Source organism: Tauraco erythrolophus, chromosome 27 (assembly GCF_009769465.1).
Source record: "Tauraco erythrolophus isolate bTauEry1 chromosome 27, bTauEry1.pri, whole genome shotgun sequence".
NCBI classification, from domain to species: Eukaryota; Metazoa; Chordata; class Aves; order Musophagiformes; family Musophagidae; genus Tauraco; species Tauraco erythrolophus.
The window spans coordinates 5,638,858-5,651,001 of record NC_141491.1 but is presented as its reverse complement, the minus strand read 5'-3'; the positions used below and the strand labels follow the sequence as shown (position 1 = coordinate 5,651,001).

At 50.2% G+C, this 12,144-nt stretch overlaps 1 protein-coding gene across 1 annotated transcript in view; it reads left to right on the top strand.

Annotated features, from left to right (window-relative positions):
* GNAI3 (G protein subunit alpha i3) overlaps positions 1–9,645 on the top strand; it is a 36,147-nt gene extending 26,502 nt beyond the window's left edge. Inside the window, exons 5-9 of the mRNA XM_086627396.1 lie at positions 4,091–4,219; positions 6,630–6,759; positions 7,256–7,409; positions 8,212–8,425; positions 8,520–9,645. Of these exons, the coding sequence (XP_086483522.1) occupies positions 4,091–4,219; positions 6,630–6,759; positions 7,256–7,409; positions 8,212–8,402 (604 nt within the window). The 3' untranslated portion in view covers positions 8,403–8,425; positions 8,520–9,645. The remainder of the gene's footprint in view (positions 1–4,090; positions 4,220–6,629; positions 6,760–7,255; positions 7,410–8,211; positions 8,426–8,519) is intronic.
* Positions 9,646–12,144: the final 2,499 nt, after the last annotated feature.

The window sequence follows — 12,144 nt, the reverse complement described above, 5'->3', positions numbered from 1 at the left end:
GGAACACTAATCCAAATGATCTGTCCTGCCATCATGTTTTCACATGCTTTCTTCTTATTTTTGAAGAACAGTTGAGTAACTCTTGGTCTAAACCGGGGACGTTCAAGCGCTGCTGTAAACGCTCAGCGTCTTCTCCGGGCACCATCTGATAAGGTCCCGTTGGCCACTGCCCTGCTCTTTTTGGGGTGATGTTTCAACCATCTGTATTTTTATCTTGCTTTATTGCAACTTCCTGTTTTTCTTCACCTCTGATGTGCGCAGACAGCGCCGTGGAGACGCGTTTCGGCCCTCTGCACGCCGTTCTCGGTGTAATCGCTGCGAAGGGCAAAAAAAAAGCCTGTTTGGTGGAGCAGCGGTGCGGATGCGAAGGCACGTTGCTGGCTTGCACATCTTCAGTTACCTCTACCTGATACGTGAACGCTTTAAAATATTTCAGTTGCTGGTTTTGCTCCTTTTTCTGAAGTTCCTGTAGACACCAGCCTGCGGATGCTGTAGTTAATTATCTGTGGTCTCTCAGGCAATTAGCATAGTTTCTGATCAACCGTTCTCTATTCTGGCATATCTTGTCTTGTTCCCAAGTGGCAGTTTTGGCCTGAATTCCCTGATGTGATGCTAGATAAAACCTAGATTATTTCTATGTGGTTTTTTTTTTCCCCCTCCTCTTTGCTTTCAAGCCCTGGCTTGCAGGGCTTTGTCCTCCTGTTTGTATCCTGCTGCTTTCTTGTGATTCCCCTCGAGTTGTACCACCTTGGGATCACGGCTCGAGTTTCCAAAGCGAGCTTTTTCACCCGTGGATCTGTCTCAGCTGGCCCAGATGAGCGTTCAGATCAATGAAGGTAGCACACAACATTCCCTTTTCCTGGAGATCCTGCTCCGTCACCTTGTTTTCTGCTTTGCTCAATCCAGCTAAACAGAGGGGGGGAAGAGGAGGCAGGCTTCTGTGAAAGAAACACATTTCTTAAACACAGGTTTCACCAGATCTTCCTGTTTTCTGCAGGAAGCCTCAGCTCTAGGTGATTAATTCTGTATGAGCTAGGCAGGAAGAACACAGTTTGTGTTTTCAGGCTGGCCCAGGTGCTTGCCATGGTGTTTCTTGAAAGCTTGATGTTTGGTGGCTGCAAATACTGACCCGCCTGGGTCCCAAACCTGTGTCTTTCCACCCTCATCTCCTCTCCCTGCCTGGCTTTTGTTTGCTGCTGTGCCTTGGGGCTGGTGACAGCCCCTCCTTCCCTGCCTGCCGGAGCTCGGGCTGCGGAGAGCTGTTCATAATAAATGCTTTGTGTAAATCCTGCCGAGCTCTCAGAGCCGTTTTTGGCCTTGAAAGCATTCTTTCCAGTGCTCAAAGGAAACACGGCTGAATTGTTAGGAAAATACCATGCCCAGGGTTCATGTGAGCGTGTGGAGGAGGGGAGCTCTGTTATCTTCACCACCTGAAAGCTGTCCACTTCAGAACATCCCTCTCCTGCAGCCAGTGTTTCTTAGAGCGGTCCGAGTGTGAGACGGGACGGCGCTGAGCGATCTGGAACCACAGATCCTTGTGCACGCAGGTGTTGAACCAGTGCCAAGCTGGCACGGGATGCCCTGGGAAGCCATGGAGGGTCACTGAGACAAACACAAATTATGCTGTAGGCTTTTGCTCAGCTCTTTTTTTGTACTCAACCCCCATTTTAAGAGTGAAAAAAGAAGGGAAACAAAACTAAACTCTTTTTTTTTTTTGCAAGCTTGCATTTGCACGGCGGTGTCGAAGCATGAGAAATAGTTGGCTCTGTAAACACGAGGAGGCGAGGTGGGGAACGAGTGTTGCAACCTCAGCGTCTGAAGGAAGCCCGGTGGCAAAAGAGATTGTGAAAAGGGATTCAGACTGCGTGGGGTGTAGGAAGATTCAGTAAGGTGTATGTTTTCAGTTCCCGAAACAGTATTTGTGGGGAACATCTTCAGCCTTTCAGACAGGCTGTGGCAAGCTGTGGGTTATGGGTTGCTCGTAACCATGAGTTGCAGACTGTGTTTTTCCACTTTTTTTTTTGAGTTCCACTAAATCTGTAGAGGGAAACAAGTGGCAGTGTGCGCTGGCTGGGCTCTGCAGCCTGGTTTTCTTGGGTGGGCAGGCTGCTCCCTCTGCCCGTGAAGTCGACTGCCTCCGGCAAGGCGAGGATGGCTGGAGGACACTACGTGGACATGTGCTGGGGCGACTCTTCTGCTGCCAAGAAATCCCCTGTGCTGGATCTTCCAACTGCTTAGGCATTTCCATGGGATTTGCTCTTTGAGTCTCTCTGGAATTAATCTGGCAAAGCTTATTTTTTTTTAAGGCAGCTTGCAGATAGAGCACTGCTTGATCTGATACACCTTGATCCCCTGTGATGGACGTGTGAGCGTTCCAGCGGTGCTTTGCGATTCATTTGGTGGGACTTGCCTGACTCCGTTTGCTCCTCACTGGCTGCCTAAAAAGCCCTAAGTAGGAATTATACCCCTTTCACTGCCCAAACTTCTGATGCTGAAAGCTGGCAATTAGGAGCAGATGCTTTACAGCTCCAGCGTGCACGTTTGTCACTTCAGCTGTGTGATGTGTGTCAAAGCCAAGCTGTTAGGAGTTGCTGGGTCGGTTCTTAGGTAGCACTTCCATCAGCTCTTGAACCACTGTATCCCAGTTAAACTCATCCTGGTGGGGAAGAGGGGTGTGTGTGGGTGGGGGGAAACCTGGGCATGTTATTTCCTCAGCAGAAATATTTCTTAACAGAAGCCTAATGAAGGTAGGTACCTTCCAAATTCTGTTTTACTAAGCTGAAACTAAAGCCAGTCCCAAGTGTGAGTTTTGGCCGCTGTGTTTCTGGTCGAAGAGCAGTTCCCAAACCTGTCATCCCACTGAACATGGGAGAGGAACGAGGGGAGTTGGCCCTTTTTGGGCTAAAACTGCTTGCAGATAGCAGCTCTTTGAGGAAAAGCCCCGAGGTGCCGGGCGAGCACGGGCAGGAGGCTGGCAGGTAGGCTGGATTCTTCTGGGGTTTGGAAAATAGGTCAGTGCTCAGCAAATATGCTGGGAGTCCTGGCCAGAGGAGATGCTGAAGCTGATAGAGGAGGGAGATGTTGCTCAGTGTGTTGCCTGCTCGGTGATGAAGGCGAGTGGAAGTTTGGGGCTCCTGGCACAGCTTTCAGGTGCCTGGGAAAAAGCAATCCCTGGCTGACAAGGGATCTGCGATAACCATGTTGGACTGGGAGGGCAGGGTTGTTTACACCAGTGTAGAGCCGTTGTGCCACTAATCTCCCAGTTACACGGCAGTGTATTGATTAAAAACCATTCCTGATAAAGAGGTGGCTGGTCCCTTCCCAACAGAGCTGGAGCGATCCTCGTCTCCTTTGCGGAAGCAGGAGGCTGTTGCCTTCCCTTTAACAGGAAAAATGAGGGGTTGCTGGCTGGAGTGGGATTTCTGACACTGCTGGGAATGATGTTCTGGCACTGCTGGGAATGATGTGCACCTCTGACTGATGTGCCCAAGAGCTGAAATTCCTTTGAATCTGCTGCAACTGGAATTAGTTGGGGTCTCGATGGTCTTGTTGCCTTGAGGCTGCAGAGAGAGCAGCTCCAGGAAATGGGGGGGCCGGTGAGCGGTGCCTTGGCTGTTTCTGAAGGAGGTGGTTGAACCTGCCTGTTTTGGGGGTAGTTCTTGACACTGAATTCCTTCCTCCTGGTTCCTTTGACGGATCCTTGCCCTTTAAAAGTGAGCCGCTGGATTTATTGCCTTGTGCTTTGATGCGAAAGACCTTGACTGCTTCGAATCGCCCCAGGAGATACCAGTCTTGGCATGACTTCTGCAGCAGCAGTACTCCTTGTGCCAGCTTCGTATCGGGCAGCTGAGCTCCTCTACCCAGCACACGCTGCAAGGTCGTGTGGGGAGGGGGTTAAAACCAAAAAAAACAACCACAAAATCGACCCTGGGGTAGACCCAAGGGGGTTTGTTTGCTGCACGCTCGAGGTCTGTACTGTGTGAAGATAATGAATAAATTCCATGATGACTTTCTTCTGCAGTTTATAAAAGATTCATGGCGAGCAAGCAGACTAAAAAAAGCCCGTCTTGTGTTGTCTCTTCTGGTTTAGTTACCTAAATGACTTGGATAGAATATCCCAGCCGACCTATATTCCGACTCAGCAGGATGTTCTGCGGACCAGAGTTAAAACTACAGGCATCGTGGAAACTCACTTCACCTTCAAGGACCTGTACTTCAAGTAAGTGGAGGGCAGCGCTCGTCCCTGTGGACCGCGGGGACTTGTTCAGCGGTGGTAGGTCCCACACCTGCGCTGCGAAACGTCTCGCCCTGTTTTAACTGTCCTCCTTCCCTCCGTTACGCTCCCTCTTTACTGGCACTGCTCACTGGAGATACTGGTTTGACCTTTATTTGCCTTCTTCTGTTCTTTTCAGCTGCTTTTATGTTGGAATTGCAGACACAGGTACTGCCTGCTTGTTTACAGGATCAAAAAAAAAAAAATACTAAAAGGACACTGACTCTTGGATTTTGACTTTGAATTTAACCCCTTCCTTTGAAGCGGGAGGGAAGAGCTCTCCCCGCAGTCCCAGTCTTGGCTCTGGGCTGCATGGTGTTCTCCACGAAGCTCTGGATGACTGTGCTGGCTAACACTTGCCACGGAGCAGGAACGGGGCATGCAGAAAGTGTGCTGGGGACCGGCTGCCTTCGCGTGACGCTGCAGAGGACGGGACTTGCCTGTCCTCTCTGCCTTCTAAACTCGGTCCCCGCAGGCTCAGGTATCCAGCCTGGTCGTGGCAGTGTCCCTTTACGTATCGCTGATCGAGCTCCCTCTAACCTCCGTAGCGGCTGCTAGCCCGTGGCTTAGCTCTCCTCATCTGCTCGTTAGAAAATCCTCGCTTTGGATCCCGAGCCCGCTCCTGACAAACAGCCTGGAGCGTTCCTGTCCCGTAACGTGGCTGTAGGATAATGCAGTGCCTGTATCCTGGGCGAGTTCCCTTCGTCCCTGGTGATGTTTTCGAGTCTGTGTTGCTCAAAGCGTTTAAATAAGCATCTGTTTGCTTATCTTTAGCTTGTGTTTGAAACCAGTTTGAAAGAGCTGTAGCAAAAATCCAAGCGTTGCTTATAACCCCTGAATTGTTTGCACGCTTTTTTGGGAGAACAGGAGTGTGTTGGCTTCTGAACTGTCATAACTTACGAACTGTTTGAACAAGAACACCTCAACACTTTGCATCACCGAGCTGTTTAACGTGGCTCCTGGTTCGTCCAGGGAAAAACTTGTCTGGTGTCGTGATGTGTTAGGATTAGCGTTCCAGCTGCAGCGTGTGCTGCTCTTTGAAAAATCATCCTGTCTGACGAAGGCAAGAGTGAGCTGGAGGTAGCAGGGGTGTTCCATTTAATCGTTGTAACCCTTCTTCTCAAGTGAAACGCCTCCCCGATGCCCAGAGGGGGAATTGCTCCTTCCCAGCCTGCCTGGAGTCATTGATCATGTGCAGAGCTCGAGACACGAGGTGTCTCCTCTCGGAGGGATTTGCTCCACAAAGGAAAGCATTAATACATCTTAAACCCCGAAGCTGCCATCGTTCCCGCGACGGAAGCCTTGATGTTAAATCCCAGCCGTTAATAACGGGCCGAGGGAGCCTTAGTGTAGCTGTGACTCGAATTTGGATCAGCTTGGCGACGCCGAGCCCTCGAGGATGCTGTTCCTTTCCGGCTGTCTCCGTGCTAACAGCGGAGAGCGATGGCAAACGGTGCAATCTGAGTAAAGAGCCTGTATCCTTGCAGAGGTTTTTGTCATTCCTTTGTGGCCCACAGGGATGGCTTACCTCAAACAGGAGATGGGAGTTTGCCGAGTGGCACTTCTGGCTGCCTTGGCTGGCATCATTATCTTGCGCTGCTTTTGGCCCGGCCTGGGCAGTTTCTCTTTCGTCTGCCTGTTTGCCCTGGTAACAAATCAATGTTTATGATTTTCGTAGCTCTTGGATATTGACTTGTATCTGGCTTGATTTAATTAAGTCACAATCCATCAGGACATCCTGGGCAATCCTGCTTCTCATCAAAATCTTTTGGTGAGCAGGGTGTTGGAACTGCCCAAGACACTTGCATCTTTCTTTTTTTTATCAGACAGAAATTCTCTAAGCTCTGCAGCCTTTAAACTTCAGTAACTCTCGGAATATTTCTTTTTAATACACAAAACTGTGTCTTAACCCCATTAATTCTTTTTTCTGGGTCCCAGTAGTAGCACACGGGCAGTATGTTCCAGATAATCCGTTGTCAGACGCAGTGTCAATTAACTGGAAGAGCTGACTGAGTAGGTGTTCAGAGTCCAGTCAAGCAGAGGGATTGTTGCTAAGGAAATAGGAGACAGAGAACAAAATAAGTATGCCCTGGTGAATTGGCAGCCTTCTGGATGGCCACGTAGGTAACATCTAGTTCTTCCTGCTGAAAATACTCCAAAGAAAAGAATTCTGGTTTTAAAATCTTGAGAAAGAGAAGGCTCAGGGTTGTTGGCCTCGCTGAGGGTTCCTGTGTTCCCCCAAACCTGCTTTTATCTGGAAGTCCTTAGCTGAGCTTCCTCCATCCCCCATGAACGGTGTGGTGGCCGGGGAGGCAGTTCTCTGTAGCTTCTGAGATGGTTCTTCTGCCTCTCGCAGGATGTTTGACGTTGGTGGCCAACGGTCGGAGCGCAAGAAGTGGATCCACTGCTTTGAAGGCGTGACAGCAATTATTTTCTGCGTGGCCCTCAGCGATTACGACCTCGTCTTGGCCGAGGACGAGGAAATGGTACGTTACAGAGGAGCTATCGGTGCCAGGCTGCGTGGCACTGGAGAGGTGGAAGCAGGCACAGATGGGGATGGACATGTCTCTGGCTTGCTCCTCTTGTTGCAGTTGTTCAAGGGCTGTGAAGATGAGCACTTCCTTGCAGCAGCCTGCAGTATCTTGCCCCAGAAACTCCATCAATATAATGTGTAATTGAGATTTTTCTCCAAGCCCTGCTTACAAGGAGGTGCCTTGAGTTGTCCCTGCAGCCTGTTCCCTTAGATGTGAGTTCTTCCTTGGAGGAACGAACGTGTCCTGGGGGAGTTACGGGATGAGGAGGTGACCTGACCCCTGCTCAGGGTTGTGCCAGTGCTCTTCCTGATGAAGGAGCAGTGAGGATATGTCGTGACACTCGACTCTTTAGTCTGACCTTTGCAGTAAAGCCTGTCTGTCCCCCCCACCCCATCCTCCCCTAATAACTCCGGAGTGACGCATCACCCTCCTCGTTTTATTCTTTCAGAACCGGATGCACGAGAGTATGAAACTGTTCGACAGCATTTGTAACAACAAATGGTTCACAGACACGTCGATCATTCTCTTCTTGAACAAGAAAGACCTGTTTGAGGAAAAGATTAAGAAAAGCCCACTAACGATCTGCTATCCAGAGTACACAGGTGAGGTCGGGCTCCTGACACTGCGTCTTGTCACTGGGGCCAGGAATGAGTCAGTTAAAGCCCACACAATCCAAGAGAACTTAAAAGCTTATCTTTGTCCCCCTTCCCTTAGCTCTGGCTCTTGGGCAGCATCTTTGGGCTGTCCAGTCAGCTGCTACCTCATTTTCTTGGAAGAGATGTGGTCGTGCATGTCTGTGGTTCGGAACAGCCTGTGTCCGTGTGTTTTATGGCTTGGGGTACGAATAGCAAAGTATTGCACTCCAGCAAATCGAGGCCACTCTGCGTTTTCCGCATCTTACTAGGAAAATACTTGGATTTAACCACAATTTTAGAGGGTAGGAAGCTTATCCGCTTGTCCACCCCAGTGTGTCCGTGTTTCAGCTGCGGTGCAGCCTTTCCCTGCCACGGCCCCACACGGACGGGATGCTTTGCCATCGCTGCTCACCATTTAGATACTTTTTTTAAATGGTCCTTCCTTCCAACTTGCTTATTCCTGCCATTTGTCACTCCTCTGCTATAACCACACGTTTCTAGCATGAAGCGTTACTGTAGCCAGCGTACGGCGTTCCCTTCTGGCGATCTCTGGGAAGAGAGGCTGGAGCAGGGAGCAGTCGGTGAGTTACTTGTCCAAGGTCACTGACCAGAAGCTGGGAATAGACCTTCAGCTTTACAAGAAGGGGTTAACGGTGGATTTGGATTTGTAGCTGGATAAGGCAGATGGTTGCAAGCAGCTTAATATGTACTTAAAAGATCTCTCTGCTGTGAACTGCTGGCCAAAGTGAGGGATCTTCTCTTTTTCCAGGCTCCAACACGTACGAGGAAGCAGCTGCCTACATCCAGTGTCAGTTCGAGGATCTGAACCGGAGAAAAGACACCAAGGAGATCTACACGCACTTCACCTGCGCCACCGACACCAAGAACGTGCAGTTCGTGTTCGACGCCGTGACAGACGTCATCATCAAAAACAACCTGAAGGAGTGTGGGCTCTACTGAGGAGGAAGAGGCGTGCGAAGAAGGTAAAGCTGGGCCACCAGCAGCCTCGAAGCGCTGCGCCCCGGCTCGGGCCGGCTTTGCCTCGCGCCTCCCTAACGCTCCCTGTTTCCTTTCCAGTTTTCCCGACGTGGCGTTTCGAGAACCAGACTCTTTGCTGCCTGGCGGGGACAGCTGGAAGCATGAACAGGACCAGGGGAACGAACCCAGCATGCAGGATCGTTGCATTCTTTAGCACAACCTTCTGTATTAGGGACCTTTTCTTGATGGGGCTGGTGGAGTTGGGTCGAGGTGGAACAACCGTTAGTGTGACTAGATCGTCCGGGCGTCGTGTGGGTGGCGTGATCTCAAATGTGTACAGCTGTTGTGAAGTCGAGGTGCTGGATTCCAGACCTTCAATATGTAGCTTTCTCTCTTTCTTTGGTTAAAAAACCACTAGTCTGTTTTTAAGGTGTTTTTTTTTTTTCCATCAAGAAAACTATAACTTTACTAAATTTTATTTCTTTATTTGCAAACGAATCTTGTTTTAAAAATAATAAAAAACAACAACAACAACAACAAAAAAATCACTTAACTATGCACATGTGACCAGATCATGCAGAAAGTATTCCTCTTAGCAGGAACTCTTTGTTTTTAACACTTGGTATGGTCAGGATTTAATATTTCTGCAACTATTTAAAGGATCCTTAGAGCTCTTAACGGCGATAGCTTCGGCTTTTCCTGGCGTGTGATTTGTCACTGTCCAGCTGCCATCAGGCTTTTGGAAGGAGCTTCTGCAGCAGGACAAGCGAGTCTCCTTAGGTGACGGTCAAGGGTGAGCCTGGTTTACGCTGGCACCCAAGTGGAGACTCGCTCTGCGCGGTGGGCACAAAACCAGCGTCGCGGTGAAACGCCGAGCTCCGAACTGGGCGGGAAAGGCTGCTACAGAGCTACCAAATCCACCACTTCTTGTGCATTTCTGGCTAAACCAGTGGGCAGTTTTGTAAGGGGTGCACCTTGTTCTGCATTTCTCATGGCCTTTTCCGTTCAGAGACTCCGAAATGTGCGGACGAGCATGCCTTTTCTTTGTAGATGTGGTGCCAAACTCCTGTTTGCCTTTGTTTTTACCGTAGTAACGCTCGGAACCGAGCCAGTACATTCCTCTGCTGAACCATTGCATCGAGACTCTCTTTCCCCAGTTTGTCATGTGTACAGTTTCAATCTGTTAGACTTGTTGGCAGTATTAAAATGGTGAGTAAACAGTTTAGCCTTTTCTCTGGTTTATTCTGAATTTTTCCGGGGTTTCCCCCCCGTTTTGTCCTTTGCTGGAGAAGGAAGGTCAACACCTCGATGGGAAATGGGTGTGATTAATGGGACAGGAACGTTCCTTCTCCTTTATCGTACCCCACTGTTGGTGCTCTCTGTGCAGCCACTTCTGCTGCTCCCAAAGACTTTTTGGGTTGTGCTGGCACTGACAGAGAATGGTGGGCACCCAGTCCTTCAGGATTACTGGCAGATGGTTGGTTTGCTGCTTATTTATAGCATGAGTCTCACCCCTGCTTGGACCTGATGGGGGGAACACGACGGCACTGGCTGCCGTTACACGATACAGATGGAACCTGTTTTGAAGACACTTGCCCAGGAATACAGAGTGAGAGAATTTGGGGATGTGTGGGGGTGCTGGAAGTGGCACCCCAAAGCGTCTGTGAGGTGTCTGACACTCGTTTTGGTTGGTGGTGGCACCTGGCACCTACGTGTCCATCCCCACGGGGAGGACAGTGGTGGTGGCCCCGTTCTGCACGTGGGCCAGTGGTTGAGCTCAGTGAGGGGTCCATGTGCAGAATGAATGCAAAGGATGTAGGATGCTCAGGGATGCAGGAACGGGGCTTGGGAATGGTGGCTGCGGAGAAAGCAAAAGCGGGAGAAACGATAGACATCCGTGTCATGCACATTTCTTTATTCTGTTTTCCTACAGTTAAAGCAGCTGGATACGGGATCTCGGCAGTAAACAGCGAGAGGATACAGGGCTTGCCTACAGCACCAGCGTGGATTTATTTACAAACAGTAAAGAGCAAATACAGCTCTAAATAGCAGAATGAAAAAAAAAATACATCTTTCAAGTAACCATTTCCTCTTTATCCAGCCCATTCCACTTCTGTAGGCGTGATTATCTCCTCCAGACCCTACCGCGCGTGCTCCGGCTGCTCCTGCCTTTCCTGGCCCACCATCGGCTACGGTTCTCCGAGGAGACGTTCCCTCGAGCCTCAGGGCACAAAAAAAACCCTCAACCCCCCTCATTCCTCCTGCCAAAGCGCTGAGGCTGGTTCCCGGGAGCGTCTCGTAGGTATCCTCGCCTCCATCTTCCCTGGAAACTCCCAGTTTGATTAATTCCACTTGGATAAAAGGGAAGCAAGCTCCTGTCGCTGCGTCCCGCGGGAGCGCTGCCGCAGGGTGGGAAGTACCGATGGCTCCAGAGTCCCTTTTCTGGCTGATGTGCTCTTTGGTGGCAAACCACTGCGGAGCTCGTTTAGAAACGCTGCCTTTCACGCGCTGCAGAGAGCAGGGGCTTGGTTTATTTTATTTTATTTTATTTAAAAAAAAAAAAAGAGGAAATGGCCATGAAAGGGAGCAGGAAGTTCAGCTTCAGCCCTGTCCTATTTTGGGCTTGGAAGTAGGTGGCTTGTTGGGCAGGTCATAGAAAAAAAAAAAATAAATGGGGTCCAAGTAACTTTTTTTATATTTTTTTTTTTTTACTTTTTTATGGTTAATCCTTTTGGCTCTGCTCAGCAGAACGGCGATGTGAGATTGAAGTCCTTCCCTCTCCTGGCACGAAGGAAGAAGAGATGGGGGGTTATAAACACTTGTAAAGGAGGTGGTGAAGGCTGAACGCGTGGGATGGGGGGGTTGGAGGAACAACTTTTCATTGCACCACACTGGGAGGGGGGGGGGAAACCAGTAATCCATCAGCTTCGATCCTCTGGTGGGGCTGGGGTAAAGTTCTGCCCCGAATATTCCCCGACTGAGCGACCCCTGCGGCTTTTGCTGCGGCCAGCAGCCCCCGGGGAAGGCAGGACCTCCCGCCTGGGCACGGAATTTCTACTTTCCTGGGTGCCAGGAGTAGGTTTTCGGGCAAAAGCAGCTTTGTTGGCAGCACAATGCAGAGCTGAGGGCTGCGGGGAAGCTGCCTGGTTATTTGAGGTCCCTTCCAACCCCAACCACTCTAGGATTTATCTATTTTTTTTAATTTCTCTATTAATATTCCATTTCTCTATTAATATTCAAGGACAAGGGAAGTGCCCAAAGTTCCCTGATAAAACAAAATGTCGAAGCCGGTGGCTTGGGAGCTGCTCCGAAACCGGGGGAAGGAATTCCCACCGCGAGCAAACGCAGGCAGAAGAATTAGGGTTATAAATCCTAATTAAACCTTTACGGTGACGAGCTAAAAGGCCGGGTGGAGCGGAGTGGGGCACGGCAGTCCCGGCCCTTCCCCCCGCGGCGTTTGGGAATCGTTCGGGTTATTCCCATGAGCTGTGACCACGGTGGTGTGACAACAGGAGCCCCCGAGATAAAGTGGTTTGATCTTCCTCAGGTGCAGAATTTGGGCTCTAATCTCCTGCTTTCATCTCTCTCTCCCCGTGCCAGGGTGACCAAATGAGTTCTCCACCCTGTTTTGGGGGGCTGCTGGGGAAAGGGGACTGAACACCCCCCCCCAGAGCTCTGCACGGAGACGCTGACCCCACCTTGGGGCTGGTGGGACCCCAAACCC